General features: G+C 47.9%; 1 protein-coding gene across 1 annotated transcript; it reads right to left on the reverse strand.

Moving 5' to 3' along the window:
• Positions 1–1,779: 1,779 nt before the first annotated feature.
• Positions 1,780–23,938, reverse strand: PRSS16 (serine protease 16). Its single transcript, XM_054999307.1, has 12 exons — positions 23,802–23,938; positions 21,469–21,659; positions 20,632–20,731; positions 19,076–19,205; positions 17,731–17,854; positions 15,748–15,825; positions 13,939–13,986; positions 10,361–10,630; positions 7,098–7,239; positions 5,446–5,625; positions 3,264–3,409; positions 1,780–2,020 (listed from the first exon to the last, which is right to left on the reverse strand). Exons 1-12 carry the CDS (start codon positions 23,860–23,862, stop codon positions 1,958–1,960), a joined length of 1,533 nt encoding a protein of 510 aa, XP_054855282.1. The 5' UTR covers positions 23,863–23,938; the 3' UTR covers positions 1,780–1,957.
• Between the last annotated feature and the right edge of the window lie 972 nt (positions 23,939–24,910).

Consider the following 24,910-nt stretch of genomic DNA (forward strand, 5'->3'; position numbering starts at 1 on the left):
CCTGCAGAAAAGACCCGCTAGGGGGGAAATGCTAACGGAACCTTCTTTGTACATTTCCAGGTCTTGGACAAGGAACGAGGAAGCTGCCAATGGACACCTGGTCTGGGACAGATGAGGAAGTTCCCTTCCAGGGGTTGCCTCCCTTGCCAAAAGTCTTCAGGGAGCTCAGCTCCTCTCTTTCTCCATCTCCTCTGTCTCAGACAGGGCAGGAAGCAGCCAAGGTGCCTGAGAGGAGATGCTCCGGTCTGCAAGAGAGGATGACCAGGCTGCACGCTGAAATGGTGAGCCCCCCCTCCCAGTTTCCTCAATAATTTGTACACCTCCACTGCCCTGAACCTGCCTCAAAGGTCTCCTGCTCTCTAAAAACCAATGGCTGCCCCTGGAACTCCCTGCCACAACATGCCCCTCTTTGCTTCCTTCAGGCCTCTCAAACCCCACCGCTTCTGCCTTTGGCTTAACATGCTCAACGAAGCACATCCTCACCGCACAGAGTTTAAGCTGGCCCCATCCTGCCCCTCCCTTTCTGGCCCTTACAGCGCTCAGCGAGGCGAGGGCGCCCTTGTTTCGTTCACAATACTTCCATGCGAGGCATCCCATTTTTTAAAAAATTCAAACACTTCTTTCCTTGCCATCCAGCTGAGGGTGCGCCGGGCAGATCTGGCGCTTTTCAATCAGCTGCAGATCCTTGCCTTGGAGATGCAAGACCTGAAAGAGCTACAGCAGGAGATGGAAAGCTTGTCTAAGGAGGAACCAGTTGCAGAAGATCAAGGGCAAGTCGGAGGAGAAGCCAGCCTGCCTGCACATATCCCGTCCGCAGGGGCCGTGGCGGCTTTCGAACTCACCATCTGAAGAGGGGGCAAGCTGCTTCTGCACTTGATCTGCAGTAGCTTAGAGAGCAGCGATAAATACACATGTGTGTAAATCTGCCCGTCGTTTTAAAACCAAACCAAGAAATCGAGGTCTAGAGGGACTCGCATGCTTGATCTCCATAACCTAATTGGCAGGGCTAGTTTTTTGATAGTTGGGCCATTTAACCTACAGGAGAGTTTGGGTGCAGGGTAGGGGGGAACTGGAGGGCTGTTGGCATCTAGGAGGAAGCAGAGATGAGTAATGCAGGGGCCACTCCGTCTGGCTCGCACGCCAAGGCCATTTTCACTTCCCAGTTTGCCCTTGCACATTTTCTGTTGCTTTCAGGAGCTGTTTAGGTTCTGATTCTAGCAAAACTCCTCAGCAAACCTCGGGCCAAACAGGCATCTTGGAAGGTTTTCCTGACTTTGGCTGCTAGATTTTTGCTGCCCTGTTCCCTTGCACTGAATACCCAGCTGGACACAAAGAAGTTGAGGTGAATTTTTTTCTCCCTATCACAGAACTGAAGTGATGGGAAAGTTTCATCTTCCAAATTTCTATGTGCCAGTCTGCAATAAAGAGCAGAGGAGCAGGGGTTGGGGGGAGTGGGGGGGTTGAGGAGAGAGATCTTACTTTAATAATAATAATAATAACATTTGATTCATATACTGCCCTTCAGGACAACTTAATGCCCACTCAGAGTGGTTTACAAAATATGTTATTACTATCCCAACAATAATCCCCTTGTGAGGTGGGTGGGGCTGAGAGAGCTCCAAGAAGCTGTGACTGACCCAAGGCCACCCAGCTGGCTTCAAGTGGAGGAGTGGGGAATCGAACCCAGTTCTCCAGATTAGAGTCCCGTGCTCTTAACCACTACACCAAACAGGCTCCCTGAAAGTAGATCTGTCTTCATGAACAGACCTTCAACAAGAGTGAATTAAATGTTTAAAAATCTGTATTTTAAAAGTTTTTTTTAAAAAAATTAAAAAGCACAGTCACTGGTGCTCAGGAACCAGAAGGCACAAAGAATGAGGGGCCAGTCCAAGCCGATTTCTTCCAGTGGGGGACTCTGGTTGTATGGATGGGTCAAATTCCTTTCCCACCTGGCCTCTCAGCTGCCTCCAGTTATCTTTTGTGCTAATTCCAGCCATTCACCAACCTGGGCGTTGATCCGCTGCAGGGAAAGAGGGCAGGGAAAAACCAGAGTTAGTCGTATAGAACCATGGTTGACACTAAATGCTGCTTTGGACACCACATTGCAAGATTCCCACTTAAACCCCTATTGACATTTCTGAGAATATATACACTTCCTCCCCAAATTACCTTATCTAATGCATTTTATGCCCCTGACCATGGTTTTTTTTCTGGGAAAAGAGGTGGTGGAACTCAGGACCACACAATGACATCACTTTGGGTCAGCTGGAACAAGGAGGGAGTTTTTTTAAATTTAAATCGCCCACATCGAAAATGGTCACATGGCCGGTGGCCCCACCTCCTGATCTCCAGACAGAGGGGAGTTTAGATTGCCCTCTGCACCAGCAATCTAAACTCCCCTCTGTCTGGAGATCAGGGGGCGGGGCCACCAGCCATGTGACCATTTTCAAGAGGTGCCGGAACTCCGTTCCACCGCATTCCAGCTGAAAAAAAGCCCTGCCCCTGACTCAGGGCAGTGTTAGGTGAGGCTTGAAGTTCTCCCAACATTACAATTGATCTCCAAACTACAAGGATCAGTTTCCCCAGAGAAAATGTCCACTCCAGAGGGCATACTCTATGGTATACCATAGAGCCTAGAGGAAACTGAAGTCCATCCCTAGGCAATGCCCCCAAACCTCCAGGAGTTTCCCCGAGCTGCAATTGGCAGCCTTAAGCAGCATACATGGCTCTCCCCTCAATTTTGTCCCCACAAGAATCACATGTGGTAAATTAGGCTGACAGAGTAGCTGGCCCAAAGTCACCAACTGAGAATTTGAACTCATGGCCAATTGAGGATTTGAACTCAGATCTTCAGAATATTGCTCTAACCACTACACCACACTGGCTGTCTGGTTTTAATTGCTGTCAAAAGAAGCTGGCATGTGATGTACTGAGTAGCACCCAACTAACAGAGCCTCCATACTTAGGGGAAATATACCACTGCGTAGCAGATTCTGGAAACAAAGAAACAGGGAGGGATGTTGCCTTCGTGCCCTGCTAGCGTGCTCCAGATGGGCCGCTATCGGAAGCAAGAGCCTGGCTAGCTTGGAGCATCCAGTCGAGAGTACGGCATTCTTATGTTAAAACATCTTTGGGGCTGACCACCACCAGGAAGAGAATGCCAGGAGACAAGGAGCTTGTCCCATGTTTCCAGGCAGAAATGGAACTCTCCACCACCACCCCCTCCCCAAGATTTCCAGACAAGGTTTGGAGGCCACCCTCACCTTCCTGGCACGAACAAGGGGTAACGGATCCGTGGGACAGGAGGACCTCATGTCAGCACAGTGGGACGTGCCGTTGATTAACAGGGCCGATTCCGAGCGGGACTGGTTCTTCAGGACACTTAGCACGTGCCAGGGATCAATGTCACCTGGGTGGGCAGAGAGATTAAAACAAGAGACGGCTGAATTGATAGCATGACTTGATCCAATGAGAACCTCAGATCCAAAAAAAGAAGTGGAGTCGCCCAGGGCCCCAGGGCCCAAAAGCAACTCTGCAGAAGGGGGAAACCATTCACATGAAACCCATGTCTGACTTTTTACCGTGAGCTAGTCTTTTTGGCGACAGAACAGCTTTGGATGTGAAACGGAGCATCACTAGCTAAACTTAAAGCGACTGGGCACCTGGTTGGGGGAACTCACTGCAGTGGCCAAAGCTGCCCTTTCAAATTATCCGTCTAGAACACCCACGTCTTTGCAGGAATTGAACTCAGCTCTTTCATCCTCTCTGTTGTCTGAGCACATCTCTGCTGTGATGGCTTAATACTAGTAATGAGAAGTCTTGACATATTTCTGCAGTCAGATAGCCACACAGCTAAGCAGCAGGCAGGGCCAGCACGCCCATTGAAGCCAGGTAGGTGGTGGCCTCAGGGCATGAGGGCACTGGAGGGGGTGTCGGGGGGAAGGCACACGCCGCAGAACTGACGTGGCTGGGCCGCAGCTGCTGCAGCCAGCCATCCCCGTGCTGCTGCCACCGCTGCCACACCCCAGCCAGGTGCAGCAGCCACGAGCTGCTGCCGGGACAGCGTGTGGAGCGCGGAGCAGCCTCCGCCCGCCACCCCAGCCATCTGCCGGCCAATGCCCCCAGCTTGCGCTGTGTGATGATGTCATCGCGTGATGACATCATCATGAGTCCGTGGCACGTGTGGGGTGCGTGTGGCCGCAGGTACCAGAAACCCTGGTGCCGGCAGGCAACTCAGTGGCTCACAATGTGAACCCAATTTGCACGTTTTCATAAACCCATTTCTCTTTTCATCACGGCTCATCCAAACACCCGAAAAAGGGCTTCAGAGCTGTGCACATCCTATGATTTCCCCCAAAATTGTGGAATATTAAGAAGAGAATTCAATGGTTTGAAAATGTCGGCAATTACTTCTTAAAAGTTTCTAGCCCTCGTGGATGCAAAGTAACAACAGCAACAACATTCAATTTATATACCACCCTTCAGGACAACTTAACATCAGAGCGGTTTACAAAGTATATTATTTATTATCCCCACAACAACAATCACCCTGGGAGGGGGGGTGGGGCTGAGAGAGCTCCGAGAGAGACTGAGCCAAGGTCACCCAGCTGGCTTCCAGCGGAGGAGTGGGGATCAAACCTGGCTGTCCGGATTAGAGTCCTGCTGCTCTTAACCACTACAGCAAACAGGCTCGAAAGTCAGCAAGTTGGCAACGGGAGAGGAGCTTGATGTTAGGGATTGGGGGGGGGGTGTCAAGTAGAACTGCTAGCAAGTGGGGCATAATGTGCAGCTCTCTGCCCCACCTCAAGAATAGCAGAAGGAGGTCAACTTATGTGAAATAAGCAGATAAACGCAGAATGTTTCATTTGCACAATTGATAAGGAGTCACCTTACTTCGTTTGCCTTGGTGTAGAACCAGAGTTACCTGGGCACCCAAAAAGTTAGGCCTTTTTCTCCCTAGAGGGCACCCCACCTTTAACAAGACTAACCATCACAATCTCTCCCCACCCCACTAAAAATTAGCGCGGCTGTTTCTTTGAAGTCAGTCCTATTGCCCTGCTTCCCTGGAACGACTGTCCAATAGTCTCTGGAAATTGTGTAACATTTTAAAACGGCATCTCAGAAAACAGATCTCCTGGAACATTGCCTTCAATTGATCTGTGTTCTCCACCCTAAACAGAACTCACAGAGGAAGGGGTGGGGTGGGAGAGAAAACACACATACATGTTGTAAGCAGTCAAGTGCCCCTGAGCATACGCAAAGTATGCTCATTAGCAAGTCACTGAGAAACATCTGATATTTTAAAAGATGACAAAACCAAATACAGTTTCCAGGGCAGAGAATAAATTCTAGTACCTGATGCTCCCCGCCTCCTCTGTCTTGTTTAATTACACACCAAAACATGATAAGCTAGATATTTATCCTAACCCACCCCATTCTCCATACCATTCACAAAAAGGACACGGCTGGCCTTGGGGAGGTCAGCCCCATAGTATTCGTTGGTGAAAGCTACTGCCTCTGGGAGCTGGTTGAGAGAGATGTTGAAGACCTTGGAGCAGATGTCCACCAGGGACTGAAGAGTTATAAGGCGGGAGAAGAGGCAGGTGGAATCCTCGCAGGTTTGATCTAGAACAGGAAGGAGACAGAGCGGTAAAACCAGGGGTCATTTCGTAGAAAAAGAGCAGGAGGAACTCATTAGCATAACTCATTAGCATATGCCATGCCCCTTGACATCACTGGAAGTGTGTCATTAACATAACTGATTTGCATATGCCACACCCCCTGACATCACCTATCCTGGCTGTTTTGGACCCAATCCTGGCCATTCAGGGCCGAAATTGGGCCCAAAATGGCAAAAAGTGGCTGAAAATGACCGAAAAGGGGCCCAAAATGGTCAAGATCGGGCCACTGCTGAGCAGGAGAGTGATCCACCACCCGTCAGAGGCCCAATCCAGGCTGTTTCGTCCCCAATCCAGGCCGAAATGGGCCCAAAATGGCCGAGAGTCAGGTGGGCGAGGCCACCTGACATGTGACCAGTTTGGGGAACTGCCGGAACTGCGTTCCTGCGCGTTCCCCCTCGAAATGAGCCCTAGGTAAAACCATCTGTTCTGGGCTGGGATCAGAACCAGCCACCAAAGGTCTTTTGAAACGACAAGGAACGGTTTCTGATTTTCTGCTGGAAAGAAATCTGGAGAGCTGGCAGCATAAATTCAGTGTGTTCCTTTTCGTCTTCCCTTCACGTTCCTCGCCCCTCTTCGGCAGAGGTAATGCTCCCACAAGCGCATATAAAGACCACAAGTTCGGTTACCAGCCTCCCAGGATTACAGCTGATTTCCAGACAACAGAGATCAGTTCCTCTGGAGAAAACGGCTGCTTTTGAAGGTGGACTCTACGGCCTTATACCCCCAACTGAGGCCTAAGGTTGCCGGGTCCCCCGGGGTCCAAACCGGCGGACAGGGGTGGATCTTGGTGAGGGGGGGCACTCAGGGGCTGATTTTAAGGAAATATTCCTGTGGGGGGGGCTTCCCTTTGTTGTCACTGCGGGAATGATGTCTTTCCCAGCATGGCAACGAATGATATAATTCCCGGCATGGCAACAAAAGCTTGGGAGCACACAGGAGCACACTCCAGAGCTCCTGGGCGCGTTCCCTGCACCTTTCCCCCCACCAGGTGGATAAGAGGCAGCCAGGGCAGAGGCTGGGAGCGTGGAATCCCCCACCCCCACTGGAAAACCGGGAACCCTACAGGCCCCTCCACCCTCAAATCTTCAGGAATTTCCCAACCCAGAGTTGGCAATCCTCACCATATGCTTAGTCCGGGGGAGGGAGGCACCTTGTCCAGAGCTGAGACCATTTGGTCCTCTCATGGCATCACTTCTGGGAATGTGCCCAGGAGGCCTGTCCCCCCATCTTTTCCTCCTGCCTGCCAGGTGAGTGGGGGGGGACGGGACAGAGGGGGATCGGGGGACCTGGCAGCCCTAACGGAGGCCAGTCACTTCATAACTGCAGCTATATCTAATTGTAATTAACGATGTCCGTGGATGGCACTGAAGGGAGCAGGGATAAGTACGGAAAGGGCAGAGCATCCGCCTTACTCACAATATCCAAATTCATTACACGTCTGAAAGAACCACTGCCTGATGCCCACGCCCGACGTAGAGAGGTTAGTGCTGCGCAGTTCCTCCAGCATCTTCTTGTGAGAGTTTTCTAGACACGGCTCTTTCATGCTTTCCAAGAACATCTGTCAAAATCCAAGAGGAGTCACGCAGAGGGCTTAGTTTCTGCCTGGGTTCTTCCCGAGTGGTGGGATCTGGGTTATTTCCCAACACCCAAATGCTAGAATCTCTCTCCTCTTCCTCTTTTCTGCAGGGCCTCCATGAAAGGAGTCAAGGGCTGTTTCCACACGGCTCCCCGCTGCCCATAACAACCCAGAATATCGCGAAAAAACCACGGAAGATCGCGTTTTCTTGAGCAAGATTTGCGTGACGTCACGTGACGTCGCGCAAATCTCGTGCGAGAAAACGCGATCTTCCGTGGTTTTTTCGCGATATTCCGGGTTGTTACGAGCAGCGGGGAGCCGTGTGGAAATGGCCAAGATCTTTTTGCAGCAGCACTGACTCAGTTAGGGACAACCTGAGTCAAGTGCCAACTTCCAGGGGAGGCCTGGAGATCTCCTGAAATTACAACTCATCTCCAAGCTACAGGGATCAGTTCCTCTGCCAAAAAAATGGCTGCTTTGGAGGGTGGACACTAGGGCATTATACCCTGCTGAGGTCCCTCTCCTCCGTAAACCCCACCCTTCCCAAGCTCCACCCCCAAATCTCCAGGAATTTCTCAACCTGGATTCGGGAACCCTAAGGGAGACGCCTGGGACCAGCTGGCTCCTGCAAACCTCTCTTCCACCCCCCCTGCCCGGCAATTCCTCAGTCTACCAGTGGTTGCATGTTAAGAAGAAGCAATGAAGCCCTTCTCTCATCCACGTCCACAATTCCCAGGTTTCTGACATCTTAGCCCACTTCATCTACACCTCATCAAGTTCATCTTCTCGTCCATAAGGGCTAGCAACTTGTATTTTTAAAACAGAGAATTTCAGGAAGCCCATCTCTCTGCCCTGGACCACAGCCCATACCAATTCCAGCTTGTAAAACAACACAGCATAGAAACATGCCCAGGTGTATTTGCCCCAAATTCTCTGAAGGCTAAAACATCACGTGAGGGCAGATGGCATGATGAGAAGAGGGAAGCGGCCCTTGTGAGCTGTACCCAAAAGAGTTCTTCTTTAGAGGAAGGCCTTTAAAAATCATCCACAAGTCCCAAACTGAGAGCAGAACTACAAGTGACAAAAGGCACAGATTGGACACTTGTCAGCTTCCCTCAAGTTTGGATGGGAAATGTAGGCATCCTGGTCTTGCAGCTTGGCTCTCTGACTGCTGTCCAATGGACTTTTCAACTGTCACTTGTCCAACATTCCGCCAAGCTGCCTACATTTCCCATCAAAACTTGAGGGAAGCTGACAAGTGTCCAATCTGTGCCTTTTGTCACTTGTGGTTCTGCTCTCAGTGTTCTAGTTGTAGCGAGAGTTTTGCACATGGTTATGGAACGTGGGGAATGTGAAAGAAAAGAAGACAGCTAGAGAAAAGCGAGGGGGAGGGAATAATTTGCAAAGAGGAGGAGAAGAACAGAGATGAGAAGAAAGCAGGAAGAATCAAGGAAGGACTTGGGGAAGGAGGACGCGCAAAAAACCAGAAGTGAAAATGGCTGTTCACATCCAGCTACGGTTGTTTCCACACGTCCTAACATCGTGCAACACTCACTTAATGAGGGCACCTTCATGGCGCGATTTCTGATGTCATTGCGCCACAAAAACAAGATCGTAGCACGTCAGAAACCGCACGATGAAGATGCCCTCGTTATGTGAGTGTTGCACGATGTTAGGACATGCGGAAACGACCAATCACAGAAAACCAAAACACCCTTGTTAAGTTATCTGGAAGTTGTGCAGTGTTTCTTTCATCGTCGTTAGTTATTTTTAGTAAAAATTATTTGTAGTTCCAACAGTTGCCAACCCAAACTCCCTCAGGGACAATCACATTAATGGTTTGTGGATATGATAAACAACAGTGTTTTATGGATTGGATAAAACAGTATCTCCTCCTAATCTCTAACAGAAAGACTGTGCATATTGTAGAAGAGAATTCTCTTTCAACCACACAACAAGTTGAGGTTGGTGGATGCTGAGACTATTTGAAGACGTAAACCTCCCAGGTTTGAGCCAGGAAGAACCTGGCTCAAAAAAAGTAGTAAAGAGTCCAGTAGCACCTTTAAGACTAACTTTATTGTAGCATTGACGGTTGCATCTGACGAAGAGAGCTGTGGTTCTCAAAAGCTTATGCTACAATAAAGTTGCATCTGACGAAGAGAGCTGTGGTTCTCAAAAGCTTATGCTACAATAAAGTTGCATCTGACGAAGAGAGCTGTGGTTCTCAAAAGCTTATGCTACAATAAAGTTGCATCTGACGAAGAGAGCTGTGGTTCTCAAAAGCTTATGCTACAATAAAGTTGGTTAGTCTTAAAGGTGCTATTGGACTCTTTACTATTTTGCAACTTCAGACTAACACGGCTATCTCCTCTGGATCTATGGCTCAAAAAAGAAAGGGATACTGTAATGAAAGAATTTAATTCACCCGCTTTTGAATTCCATCTGCCTTCTTTATCGCACTGTTTTGAGGACCAAGGGCAATACATTTTTAGAACTTGTTAATAAATTAGGACTGTCACTCGATAATCTTAGTCAACCATGTGACACTATTAATTATTTACTTAAATATTAATTAAATCTGCCTATTTTTACATATGAGCGGCGGGGGGAGGGGAATCATTTCGAATTTAAAAGAGTCTCCTTTCATTTTTAGATGAGGGATGTCTCACAGCAAGTGCCTCCCAGAAGAGGCATTCCCACTTACGTGAGAGCGAAGGGGGAATGCCTCTTCCAAGCAGGTGAAATGCCACCTGTTGGTTTTTAAGATCTTTCATTAAAAAAAAATGTTTTTAAAAGGAAGGTCCGCTGCACGATTGAGCGGAGGCACCTTTATAATTGATACAAATCTTTTGACCAGCTATTGCATCAAACGTTACATGCTTCATATTAACATGCTAGTAGGGACCAAGGTTTTTATGCATACAAAAGGATTATTATTACTATTACTGAGGCTGCTATTATTATTATTAATAGTCTGCCTTTCTCACTGAGACCCAAGGAGAATTACACAGTGCAAGTGAAAATCCAATATAATTAACACCCCCCCCCCAATAAAAGCAGAGACCGGGGGGAAAGTAGCTTGCATATTTCAACATGCTCTTACGTTGTTGACAACCATCAGTCTCTGGTAGGGGGAGCCAGTACTGTTGGTCATGATCCTGCACAGACCAGCCACTGAGCCCCACACGACACCTTTGTCATTGTACTGCACGGCACCCATAAAGACGCTGGCGAGGTTGCCAACCAGCTCGACGAGGTCACTGGCTTCCGTCAAAGCTGCACAAGAGTGGAAGTCCTTCGCTAGCTTCTCCATTTGCTTAGCATGTATCAGGCTGTCCACCGTGGAGAAGGCCTCAGCCACTGCTTCATGGCACTGCACAGGGAGAGCAAGAGAGTCACTTCTGGGCAAGAAAGTACAGTTTAGTGGTCAGGGCAGAGAGCCAGGATTCTTGTATTAATAAATTTGCCACAAGAGAATGGAGGCTGAGAAGGAGAGACTTGGAATATCTTACACAAAGCAGTAGAACCAACGAGATGCCTCCGGTTTCCTTGAAAAGGTATTCCACACAAACTGCCCAGGACTCCTGGGTTCTCTCTAGCAGTACAGGTCTAGAGTGGATCTAGAGTGGAGTCTACTGGCTTGGGAAGGCAATAAGATTTCGGGCAGAGGGTGCAATGAAGGGCCTATTTCCAGCGGCTGCCAACCTCCCGGTGGGTCATACACAAAATACTTGGGGATAAATACACTTATCAAGGTTCCAGATCATCATCATCATCATCATCATCATCATCATCATCATCATCATCATCATCATCATCATCATCTTATAAATAGCAACTACATAACACCGAGCACTTTAGATATAAAGATATAATTTGATAATTTGGAACCTTGATAAGTGTATTTATTTATCCCCAAGTATTTTGTGTATGATTTACCGGTATTGTCTCTTGGGGATGCCTCTTGTTGGTTGTTGAGTAACCTCCCAGTGGGGCCTGAAGATCTCCCAGAATAACAACTGATCGCCATATGACAGAGATCAGTTCCCCTGGAGAAAATGGCTACTTTGGAGGGGAGACTCTATGGGATTATACCCCACTGAAGTGCCTCCCCAGACTCCACCCCCAATCTTCAGGAATTTCCCAACCCGGAATTGGCAACCCTAAGAGATCGAGTAGATCAGTGTATGGCAGGAACCATGGCTTATGGGAAGTGACTGCGGCATTTGTAGTCAATGCAGCTTACAGGGATATAAAGAAGGGTCGCCAGGTCTAGGAGGGTGGGGTTTGGAGAGGAGGGGGGGCCTCAGTGGGGTATAATTCCATAGAGTTCACCCTTCAAAGCAGCCATTTCCTCCAGGGGAACTGATCCTTCTTGCCTGGAGATCAGTTGTAATTCCAGGAGATCTCCACGTATCACCTGGAGGCTGGCAAGCCTAATATAAAGCTCCATTGCCCCTAGCTGGAGAGCTGCTGTAGCATAGTGGTTAAATGGTTGGACTGTGAATCAGCACTCCGCTGGTTCAACTCCCGCTACTGCCATGAAACTCAGTAAGTGGCTTGGGTAAGCCACTCCTCCCAGAATTACAAGTGATCACCCGACTACAGAGATCAGCTCCTTGGGAGGAAGTGGCACCTTTGGGGGGGTGGAATCTACAGCATCCAAAGTTTATGCAATAAGTGTGCTTTGCTAATAAATCTAGAATTTCAGATCTCGTTTGACAAGGCCTTTCAAGAACTGATGGAGGAAACTGAAATAAACGGTTGTTGTTATTTGACACTTCCTTAACACTGTCTGCTAAATGCTATGATAAGATAGAAACTTTACTAGTTGACAAGGATCAGCCAGAGCACAGAAAGGTCTATCCAGTAAAAAAGCCTTTATTCTGCTTTGCTTGCTCAGTGGGCCAATATTATCCTTAAAAGGGTGTTCTCTCTTCTTCCCATCCTGAATATCGCATAATGTAGTTAATATTGGTAACTAATGAGTTAACAATTAATATAACTAATTAGCTTTTAAAAGAAATTTCAATTTCTTTTAAAAACCCTCCAAGTTAAAGGAAACTAAAAACTAGCTAGAACTAAAAATAAAAAATAAAGGTAAAGAATACAGGACTGATTTCAAGGCGTTACCACCTGCTCCCAGCTGTCTTCATACATCCAAAGTACAGCCGGCAGCTTTATGTCCTCTTCTACAGTCATACAAATATTTATTTGTTTGTTTGTTCTATTCTATTTCTATTCCGCCCTCCCCACACTGGCAGGCTCAGGGCGGACTACATTAATACACATTAAAATTTGCAGTCCACAGTTTAAAACACAATAAATACAATATAAATATTTAAAATACAAGTACAAAGCAGCAAAAAAACAGTTCGTTTAATTCATTTTCAACCGTCACTAAAAGATAGTTAAAAAGAGAAAAAAATTATTTTTGGAGATGGATGTTTTGATAGGGAGGGCCCCATTCTGCCCTATTTGGTTGGCGGGGGCCCTACCCAGCATCGGCTAAATGCCTGGCCAAACAGTTCCATCTTGCAGGCCTGGCAGAACGATAGATCCTGCCGGGCCCTGGTCTCATTAGACAGAGTGTTCCACCAGGATGGAGCCAGGACCGAGAAGGCGGGCCTCCCTGGGGCCAGGGACCATTTTGCTATTCAGTCCCTGGGGCCAGGGACCAAATAACAAAAGAAAGATAAAATAAATAACGAAAACAAACAAAACAAGAACTAAAAACAGTAATTCTGCTAAACTAGCAACTGAGCCCATTTTTTAAAAAAACAGGCCCTAGAAAACCCAGGAACGCTGGGCGTCCCACTACCGTGGCTCCCTCTGGAGGGGTGGGCCGACTCACCTGGCCGTCCTTCTGCAACGGCGCCCTCTGGAGGCCACATTGACCATGATGCACTTTTTATCCTGGTGCTCCAGCACAGGCAAACGAGGGGGGGAAAGTGTGTCGTCGCCAATACGGCTTGCCTTTTATATAGAAAGATAATTTCTCTCTCCTGAACAATACCTTGCCTAACAGACTTCGGCCAAAATGAGCCGAAAAAAAGAAAGAAGAAAACAGTAGCTGGTAGGGTTGCGAACTCCAAGTTGGGAAATTCCTGGAGATTTGTTGGGGTAGACCCTGGGGAGGGGAGAGACCTCAGGAGGATATAACGCCATAGAGTCATCTTCCAAGACAGCTATTTTCTCCAGGGGAATTGATCTCTGGCGCCTGGAGATCAATTGTAATTCCAGGACATCTCCAGCCACCACCTAGAGGTTGGCAACCCTAGTAGCTGGTCAAAAGAAACGCCTTCACAACAACTTATTATGTTCCTACAAGATAGTCTCTCTCCTCCCTTCACCAAAAAACCCGAACCAAATAAGAAGAGAAAGATTAAAAACATAAAATGAAACTAGAGTATGATGCCAACCAACGTCCTTCCTGAGCAACCGGAACTGTAAGTCCTTAATGTTAATCGACTCTATGGCATCAATTCCTTTCGGAACTCCCTCCACTTGCCAAACTCCATCTTCCCCCAGGAATTTTACAACCCAGAGTTGACAACCCGAAGCTGAGGGCAGAAGAGCTTTAAGGAAAATTTCTGCAGCCTTGATGGACTGCCATCCTCTAAAAACCGACCACCCAGGCAAACATCCCAAACTCACAATCATTGGTTATTAAAAACAGACCTTTCGGGAACCACCAACCACTGGATTCAACAGACTCTCAGCAACAACCTAGAGAATCAGGAATAAAAGGAAAAGGAAGTTTGCGGAAATTCGCAAAACCACAGTAACGCTGAATTTGGCCATCAGCTCATATGTTGATTTTTTAAAATTTCTTTGGTTTGGTGATTGGGTTGGTCACTGTATTTTCTGTTTTAGATTATACTGGCATTGGGGTTGTTTTAATTCTGATTATATAGTGTTGTGGACCACTGTATTTTAAAGAAATACATGCGGAAGGAACCCAGGTTATATTTGTAGAATGGGAGCTCTACTCGTGAGATTGGCAACGGGGACCACCACAAATTACAAGCAGCACGAACCCTCTACAGATAATACGAGAAACTCATTCACTCACTCATCTTCAGGGCTTGTTTCCTTAGTCTCTGTAGTCATATACTACGTGTGTGTTATGGGCCATCAAGTTGCAACCGACCTATGGCAACTCTATGAAGGAAAGACCTCCAAAACGTCCTATCTTTAACAGACTTGCTCAGATCCTGCAAACGAGAATGTGGCTTCTTTTATTGAGTCCAGCCATCTCGTTTTAGGTCTTCCGCTTTTCCTACTGCCTTCCACTTTTCCTAGCATTATTGAGTTTTCCAGACAATCTTGTCCTCTCGTGATGTGACCAACGTACTATAGCTTCAGTTTTGTCATTTTACCTTCTAAGGAGACTTCAGGCTTGATTTGATCTAATACCCACTTATTTGTCTTTTTGGCCATCCATAGTATTCGCAAAACTCTCCTCCAGCACCACATTTCAAATGAATCAATTTTCTTCCTGTCAGATTTCTAGAGATTAGTTCTCTTGGATAGTTATATACTAGGTAACGGTAGTCCCCTGTGCAAGCACTGAGTCATTACTGACCCATAGGGGGACATACACTTTACCCCCAGGAAACTGGGTACTCATTTTACCGACCTTGGAAGGATGGAAGGCTGAGTCAACCTTGAGCTGGCTACCTAAACCCGGCTTCCGCCAGGATCGAACTCAGGTCATGAGCAGAGCTTGGACTGCAGTACTGCAGCTTACCACTCTGTGCCACGGGGCTCTTCAGTCATATACTATCCAGAGCTTAAAAGGATTTGTACAGAAAGTGGTATCTCTGGTGGGCAGCTCTATGACACACTCAGTTTGGGACCTCTCTGTTCTTTACGCAGTGGTTCAGGGTGGGGTATGGGGCACATTCAAGTTTATATTTTGCCTCACAAGCCATTTGTAACCACAAGATTCTAGGATAATTAATAACAACAACAACAACATTCGATTTATACACTGCTCTTCTAGACAACTTAATGCGATTTACAAAGTATGTCATTATTATCCCCACAACAAACACCTTGTGAGGTGGGTGGGGCTGAGAGAGCTCTGAGAGAGCTGTGACTGACCCAAGGACACCCAGCTGGCTTCAGGTGGAGGAGTGGGGAATCAAACCCGGCTCTCCAGATTAGAGTCCTGCCACTCTTAATCTCTACACCAAACAGGCTCAATTGGGCCCCAACCAGCTGTCACAGCATGGCAGAAGTCCAAAAAGTAACACCCCCAGAAGAAAGAAATGACACGGAAGTGGGACATCTCTTTTTACTTCTTACACATAAAACATTTTTTCCTTAGATATCTGGGAAATTTATCTCCATCACCAGATTTATCTAGCGGGGTCAGGTTACTGACGGCCCAGTAAAGTTGCTTGGGAAGCCCGATTGGTTTGTGTGCCGGCAGCTGGTCACCCCAGCCCAAACAGATGGCGAGCACTCTTGGCAAAGTCTCACCTTATTGTAGCCTTTAAAGTCCAGCTGGGCTCGGACAGGAGCCGAAGAGGAAACAGCAGCAAACACCAGATGAGGAAACTGGGGGAGGAAGAGAGAAAATCAGTTGTGAACTGGGGGGAATGAGTTTTTCGGCAAGAGGGTCACATCTCGATCTGATTTTGCAGGGTGGTTCAAGGTGGCTCTTTTCCCAGTACCAACAAAAATAGGAAGAATTGCCATCCAACTTGGAACCCTTTGGCATGCCAAGAACCTCATGTGGGTCTCTTCCCCGCAACAGCAGCAGAAAAAGAAGCAGAAAAAGAAGAAAAACAACAACGTATGTATATACTGCCCTTCTGGACAACTTAACACCCACTCAGAGCGGTTTACAAAGTGTGTTAACGACAATCACCCTGTGAGGTGGGTGGGGCTGAGAGAACTCTGAAAGAGCTGCAACTGACCCAAGGTCACCCAGCTGGCTTCAGGTGGAGGAGTGGGGAATCAAACCCGGTTCTCCAGATTAGATTCCTGCCGCTCTTAACCACTACATCAAACTGGTGATTGCTGCAGTGCAATATCCAATGATGTGAGGATGCAAGCTTCCCACCTGGACCCCCTCGTAGCCTTTGACCCTAAAAGATTTCCCCTCCTTCAGCACACACACAGCTGTCCTCTTCCACCGTGGAGATACAGGCAAAGCTCTCCTTTCCCCATCATGCTCTGCTGCTGTCTTCTACAAGCAAGCCAGGACTCAACCCTATGAAAACAAGCAGCAAGCATGCCAGGGTGCGGGGAGATCCTCCTCAAAACCTCCATCGTTGCTCATGGTACAGAAGAAGGGAGATAAAGAGCTCTCAGGCTACCTTTGGCTTCTCAGGCTACAGTTCTGCATCTGAAGAAGAGAGCTGTGGTTCTCAAAAGTTTATGCTACAGTAAAATTGGTTAGTCTTAAAGGTGCTACTGGACTCTTTACTATTTCGCTACTACAGACTAACACGTCTAACTCCTTAGGCTACCGTTTGTCTCTCGTCGGAATGGATCCAGGGCTTTATTAACCCATCACCAGGCCCCTAGGCTTTCAGGTATTTCAGGGCCCCTCCAGCACTTCAATCTTTCACCCCACTACAGCTGACAGCCCGGCCCTGGTACAATAGGTTCAAGACTGCAGTACATAGCCCTATATCCAACCGTTTTGGCTGGTCCCAATGGCCAGTGGGAACATTAGAGCACATGCTCCCACTTTTTATTACTCTTGCCTGAATAAAGGAACTGGGGGGAGTGAGTGAGTGAGTGAGAGTGAGAGTGAGAGAGAGAGAGAGAGAGAGAGAGGCCATTTCCACACATGTTGAATAATGCACTTTCAATGCACTTTAGCAATCCTTTGGAAGCGGATTTTTTGTTCCACACATGGAAAAGCAGTTCCAAATGTTCACTAAAGAGTATTGAAAGTGGGTTGGATATATATATGTACACATATTGCTATGGCACAAAGTGCAAAGTGCCTTTAACCATTGGAGCTTTAGGGCGCAGGTCACAGTGTCTCAGCAAAAAAAAATTGGCGGGCCCCTAGTCCCTGCGGGGCCCCTAGGCTTCGGCCTAGTCAGCTTTATGAATAATATGGCCCTGAACGGATCAGGGTGTGGAATCAACATCATATGCTCCTGAAATGCATCACGTGCTGCTTTTCAAAATATGGACTTTGTTCAGATTAGTCGCTGATGAAAACCTCGGGATGGTGGACAACTGCAGGCCTGCACACAGTGTATTCCCATTGTACGTAGTGGATTTACTTCCAAGAGCTGGTGTATTGGCTCAGCTTCGAATCAGAAAGTTCCCGGTTCAAATGTCACCTCTGCCTCTATAATACCATTTATCAATCCATCTCTGTAGGAGGCAGCCTAGGCTAGAATTCTGGACCTGACCTATGCTCACTGAAGCTAGAAGACAAGCAGCAATTTTAAGGCCGTCACCAGCCACATCACTCACAGCCTTTCAAAGGCATACCTTCAGCCTGAACCAGGCTGCGAGCGAGCCGGGATAAGAACCGCCGAAGCAAATCCAGGTATTGTTCACTGTCAGGTTGTACTTCTGGGTGATGAACAGGCGGAAGGACACCAAGTCAGACAACCTGTGAGGGAGACGGATCCAAAGTTTAAACACCAAAAGGGCACCCTCAGGCTCACCTAACTATTATTTTCTTCATTTATGCCCCCAGAATTGCTTATGTTCTGTTTCGGCATTTCTTCAACTCTGTATAGGATTCTTGCGAATGCTATGTCTTTGTAAACATGTGTTTATTTACCCTATGGCATTGCTTATGGAAATGTCCTTGATACCGACTGTACTAATCTCACACTGTGTAACCTGCCTTGAGTCTCAATGAGAAAGGAAGACTATAAATGACACAGATAGATAGATAGATAGATAGATAGATAGATAGATAGATAGATAGATAGATAGATAGATAGATAGATAGATAGATAGATAGATAGATAGATAGATAGATAGATAGATAGATAGATAGATAGATAGATAGATACCTTCTCCCTGATGGGGACCCAAAGGGTATTACATCATTCTTCTTGTCTCCATTTTATCTTCACAAACAACCCTGTGAGGTAGGTTAGGCCGAAAGTGTCTGACTGGCCCAAGGTTACCCACCAAGCTTCCATGTCAGAGCGGAGATTTGAACTTGGGTCTCCCAGATCCTAGCCCGACACTCTAACCACTTCACAACACTCTCTCTTCAATATGAATGAGCTAGACCTTAACACATTAGGTGTACTCTATTAGGGTATCCAAATGCTCCTTGCCTTCTGGGACACATAGTTCAGCTTCCCTGGAATTTCTGCTTCGCATGTGATTTTATAACCAAGCATCTGTTCCTTAAGCTTTTAAAATATTACAAGCAAGACCTGATTTAAAAAATCTCAGAAGCCAGAAGAGCAGCTGAATAAGATTCCAGTGTGGGGGAAGGCCTTTGGTGCCCACGTCACTTCGTGCAAAGCACCAAGAGATATTTTTTAAGCACATAAAACAAATGGATCTTCACACCTCCCCTGTGGAGAATACAGAGCACAGCCTTGTCCATGGTGTTAGGGTACAGCTAGGCTTGCCAACTCCAGGTAGGGAAATCCCTGGAGATTTGTGGGTGGAGCTACAGGAGGGCAGGGATGTGATACCATAGAGGTCTCTTCTCCAAAGTCACCCTTTTCTCCAGAGGAACTGATCTCTGTAGTCCGGAGACCAGTTGGCATTCCAGGTGTACTCCAGGACCCACCTGGAGGCTGGCAACTCTGGGTATAGTCCTGCTGTCACCTGACAGTTTTAGCCCTAGGAGCTGACTCACCCTTGCTGACTAGAAAGGTAGAAGAGGTTGTGGTCCTCCAGGCCATCAGGGTTGAGACTGGCTCCGTAGAAGCGGTGCTCCAACGCCACCAACAGGGCCCCGTACTTCTCAGCCATCTCCACGTGGTGCCCTGAAATCAGGCCAAGACACCAGAGTGCAAACAAAATATTTATTGTTATAGCAGTAGGCCATAACAACCTAACCCCCTACCACAATTCATTTCCATACAAGTAAATTCCTAGAGATCTGGGGGGTGAAACCTGGAGAAACCTGGAGAAAGTGGGGTTTGGGGAGGGAAAGGACCTTGGCATGGCATAATTCCATACAGTCCACCCCCCAAAGTAGCCATGTTCTCCAGGTGAACTGATCTCTGTGGCCTGGAGACCAGTTGTCATTCCGGGAGATCTCCAGCCACTACCCTGAGGCTGGCAACCCTATGTTAGACAGGCCATCATAACAAACTACAGATAGCACGATTTCAATGCAAGTTAATCAGTCCATCATAACAAAATACAAGATAGTAGAGTTTAAAATACCAATACAAATAAGTGGTGCAATAAAAGCCTGGAATAAATATATTTATAATTTGGCTAAAAGTCTTATAGGGGCAGCTGGGATTAGTCTCTTCCTTATGTTTATTGATAGAAAGATAAAAGTGTCCACCTTAAAAGCAACATATGGGATGGAATCTGCCAATAAAATCTGAACGGATTCCTCCTCTGAACCAGAGAAATTTGTGAGAAACGGGTTTAGGAATCTGTTTCAATTGAGCTCGTAATAGGAGCAGCATAAAATGTAGTAAACAGTATCTTCCACCTCACTGGAACCGCAAGGGCGAAGTTGCTGAGCCTCTGGGGTGAGAGACATCAGCCATAGACAGACTCGGGCCACCAACATTCCAGGAAAACACACAGAGCAGCAGGGCTCCCAGTCCCCCGCCCGGGGCCGGGGATTCCCTGTTCCCACCTCCTCCTCCCTGACCCCACTTACCGGGCCAATGGGGGGTGCACCCCCAGGGCACCCTCCCTGGCACCCCCAGTGGCACGGGGCACCCCCGGGCAGCATGGCATGCCCCCGCACCCCACCGTGGTGTGCCCCCACGCCCCGCAACGGACCCGTTTTGGGCTGAATCAGGCCCACGGGGGGGGGGACGATTCAGCCCTTCGGCAAGTGCAGGAGCACATGCCGGGCTGCCCTTTGAACTGCGTGATGAGGTCACTTCCCGGAAGGGACGCCGGATGCCACAGAGGGTGAGTGCCGGGTTCCCAGTCCCCCACCAGGGGACTAGAGGGACCCAGCAACCCTACAGAGCAGAGATTGCACAATGTGGTGGCAGCCAACCTGTATTGCCTCACAAGCAATGGAGCGACCATCTCGCCACACCAGCCCCCCCCCCCACCCAAACCCCTCATCCAACCAAGTGCAATCATTTCCTAGCCTGTAAAAAGCAAGCCGCTGGAAGCTGTGTTTTAAAGAGGCCCTAAAGAAGATACTGCTTTCTTCAGCCTACCTAACACAAATATTCACATAGCCCAAACCTGTGCCACATCACTCACCTGACAGGACGGAAAACATAGAAAGAGCACTCTCGCCTCCGATGTAGAGAAAGACAGGCCCGTCGGGATGTCGCCAAAATTCCTCATTAATCCAGAAACGCTGTGGGTTTACAAGGAGACAGAGACGCATGCAAACATTGCACACAGGGTGGGCTGACTTTTGTCTGGCATGATTTCCCCCCTGCCCTTCTCCTGGACGCGTTTTAAATTTGCAAAAGAAGAGGACACACTCAGAATATCTTCATGCATGACTAACTTAACATTCAACCCCGGAGAAATTACTTAGGCAGAGACCGTACTTGTGGGCTTTCTTTCTCCACTAGATAATATTGCCCAATTTGGCTTCCGTTGACTTCTTACCTGGCACAGCATCTACCATTAGTCTCCCGTATTGTTACTATAATGACTACTAAAGTTTTTTCCTCTGCTCTCAGCCTTGGATGAAATCCACATGTCCCAAGAACCAAGGCTGCCTGGTTTTTAGAGTTTCGGTCAGGTGGCTTCCATTTTTCCTTCTCCTTCCCAGAAAGCTGCAACCAGCTCCATCCAGCACGGCTAGCTATTCAAATCTAGTTGATGTTCTACACAGGATAAAGGCAGATGCTTTTAAGATCAGGGGTCCCTTTAAAAATTCCTCCAGATGAAGAACTCTGTGGAACTCAAAAGCTTGCATATTATTTTGTATTATTGTGGCCTTAATAAAAGGCCTCACCTGGTTTTGGGGTTTGGATTCTGCTTGGGACCTACATGACTGCGGGCAACCTCTGAGATTGCTTGAGAAGACACCTTCACAACCCAACAGCCTACCTTCAGGCACACTCCACTGCCATCTTTTACCTGATTGAATGTGAACGGATTCTGCCGGTTGAAGTGGTCGAGGGGCTGACGGATAGTGCTCTCAATGGGAGGGATCCAAGTTGTCGGGGCGGACGCCTGGACCAGCAAGCGCAGGCGGTGAGAGATCTCTTTGATGGCTCGTTCTTCCTGCTGCTTTAAGATGTATTGGCGAAAGAGCTGGAAATTTTTCCCTGAAGGGGGATACACAAAAGCAAGTGAAATGTGCAACTCTGCGCCATGTTCTTTGTCTCTGCTTCTGGAACTGAAGTTTCAGACATGTGGCCCTGGGTTATAAATGTGGTTATTTTTTATTATCTTTATTATTAACATTCACAGGGACTAGAAAAGCTTCATGTCACAGAATCCAAGTGTAATTTCTTTTCTCTGCATCTTTCTGGCTGTTTGTCCACTTTCAACCCCGTTTGTACTTTAAGTTTCCCCTTGTGGATACCATAGCCCTTTACCTCGAGGGAAGAGGCAGATATTATCAACACGAGAACAACTGTGAGTGACTCGGGCTGGAAGCCATACAGCAGCTGGCCTCATTTTTGCCTTTGGTATACAAGATTGGCTGGTTATGGCGCCATTTTTAAAACCTGTCCAACACATTTGATCTGAAGAAACAGCTGGACAAAAGACGTGTGTGTTCACCGTAGGCAACAGAGCTCTTTTCTGAGCCCTGTCAACGCTCTCAAAAACTGTTTGTCTCAATTGTGATGAGATCAACAGAGTTGTGCTTGGAGAACTGAAACTAAGTGAGGAAGCAAAAAAAAAAAAAAAAAAAAAGAGCCATGCTTCGCCTGCTTTCTGTCGAGCGCAACCGCTTGGCTTCTGGCCTCTGAAAAGCTCCGTTCAGCGGAATGTGAGATGTCACAACTGCTGATTGCTCCGAGTCCCTTTTCTTGTTCGCAACACATTCACGTGATTCATGGCCAAGCCCGCCCCCCCCCCCAAACTTACAGGCTCATCCTTGGCTGAAGTCCATTTGAAATTTTCCAGGCGTGAAAATCTCTCTCTCTCCCCTCTCAATTCTTGATCCCAAACCTGTTTACAGGTCTGCAAACTTATTCATCTTTCAGGTGTCACACAAGACAGTAAAGGGGTCTTGTGACACCTGGAAGGTGAATAGGTTTATGGCAGTGGAAGCCTTCATGGATTCCCTTAGGCCTTCAACTGCCAACCTTCAAGTGAGGCCTAGAGAGTTCCCAGAATTTCCCTCATGAGAACAATAGCCTCTTTGGAGGGTGGAGTCTATGGCATTCTACCCCACTGAGGCCCCTCTCCTCCCCAACCCCTCCAAATCTCCAGGAATTTCCCAAGCCAGAGGTGGCAACTCTATTTATGCCATTAAAAACTCATTAGCCTTAAAGCTCTGCAATGCTCCTTTTTGGTTTTGCCTGGCAACTCCCTCACATAATTTATCCTTCTGTGTCTCTCTCTTACTGAAACATGAATGGAGAAACATCTACCCCCCTGCTAGCATCGCCTGATCTATAGTTTACTTTTTTTTTTTTTACCCTGCTGTCCCTGCATGATTCTCCATCTTGAGGGGGCAGAGAAATGCACGGCAGTCATGCACATATTTCTGTATTATTATCTGATATATTCCGGAACTCAGCCAGGACTTTGAAAACTATCTCTGAGCTACTCACTAAGGAAATCACACGGACAAGGTCAAGACCCATCTATAGAAAACTGATTCTTTCTTTGAGGCCCTCCATCCTGACCATGCACTGATGCAGTTGCTGCTGGGGTTGTGCAACTGCTGCCTCCCTTAGGACTGGTCTAAGTGTAGGCACACCCAACTGCAAAATAAAAACAACTGGGCTGCTAACTTTACTCCCCACGAAGCGGTCCCTTGTGCCTTTTAATGTGCAAAAAAGTTCCAGCTTTCGGTTTAACCACTGCATAATGTGCAAAACATACTTTCTTTCTTTCTTTCTTTCTTTCTTTCTTTCTTTCTTTCTTTCTTTCATACCTAGCCCTTTCTGCTGTTGAGATATAAGGGGAAAGGCACACCTCTACAACTGACCGGGTGGGGGAGGGGGGAGAGAGCCTTTTTTTAAAGTGAAAGCCGGGAACTCACAGAACTTGTGACACTTACTGTAACAATGTGGCTATGGGATTGCCAACTTAAAAAACATGAAAAAGCCCCGCTGACTGGGGGCTGGAGTTGCTGGGAGACTGGGTCAGGCAAACTCCCTGGTGGAAGCCCTGTTGCCACTGCTCCTTACTCACGGCCACACCAGCAACCAGGAAACCCCAAACACACAAATGCCCTCTGAAACTCGCCGCCCAACCCTGCGGCTAAAACAGAGCATTTCCAGACTCACCTGCCTGGGCCAACGCGAGCAGCAGGAACAAGAGCCCGAGGGAGAGCTTCAAGGCGCCCATCTCCTTTCCCCCCGGGAGAGCAATTGCCAAGGGCTGGTCGGTTTCTCCAGCGAGCCCGGCTGGAAATTGAAAGGAAAAGCACCAAAGCAAGGCTCTCCCCTCACATGACCCGCTGCCCCTCCCACCCCACCGCAGACCCTCCTTCTCCTCCCCCCCCGGTAAAGTTTCCAAGGGAGGGGCCCGGCTGAGGGTTCAAAGGCCGCTTTCGCTTCCTGCGCCTTGGTGCGCGCTTGCAAACCATTAACGATCCGGAAGGCCGCCTCTCGCGACTGTGCCTTTGCCAGCCGCCCCGCAGGCAGAAATCTAGCGGGTGAAGCTCTCCTGCACCCCGTCCATCTCTTTCTCTCGCCCTCAATCACCCGGGGGGGAGGGGAATCAAAGAGACCTCTTTTGAGCATCACCGTCGAAAGGGTTACAAACGTTGGAACGCTTCCTCTCGCTTCAAGCCCCGTCTAAGGAGGAGGAGGCGCAGCTAAGGGACGGAAAGTCCCGGGTTCGAGCCCCGGCGTGGCATCTCGGGGTAGAAAGATGCCTGGCTGTGGTTTTTGGGGAAAACCGTTCCTTGCTTGGATTTGGAGAGCCGCTGCCGTTGGGGACAGAGATGGCCCAGGGGCAAGGCAGCAGCTGGGGGCTGAACACTGATAGCTGGGGTCGTCTTCCTTGTTCAGAGGCAGTTTGGCTGTTCCCAAATAAAAAAGGCATGCCTCGCAACCAAGAAATCAGAGGAGATTGAGACTGGGAAGGGCAGCCATGATGAAGGAACTAGAAAAGATCTTTTGGGATAAGGGTGTCTCTTTGGGGAACAAGATCAAAATAACCCACATTATGGTATTCCCCATGAAAGCTACTGTAGCACAGTGAAAGATCCAGAGGAGGTAGCCGTGTTAGTCTGTAGTCGCAAAATAGTAAGAGTCCAGTAGCACCTTTAAGACTAACCGACTTTATTGTAGCATAAGCTTTCGAGAGCCACAGCTCTCTTCGTCACATGCATCATCAGCTTTCGAGAACCACAGCTCTCTTCGTCAGATGCATCTGACGAAGAGAGCTG

The sequence above is a fragment of the Eublepharis macularius genome, chromosome 15 (genome assembly GCF_028583425.1).
Source record: "Eublepharis macularius isolate TG4126 chromosome 15, MPM_Emac_v1.0, whole genome shotgun sequence".
Lineage (NCBI taxonomy): Eukaryota > Metazoa > Chordata > Lepidosauria > Squamata > Eublepharidae > Eublepharis > Eublepharis macularius.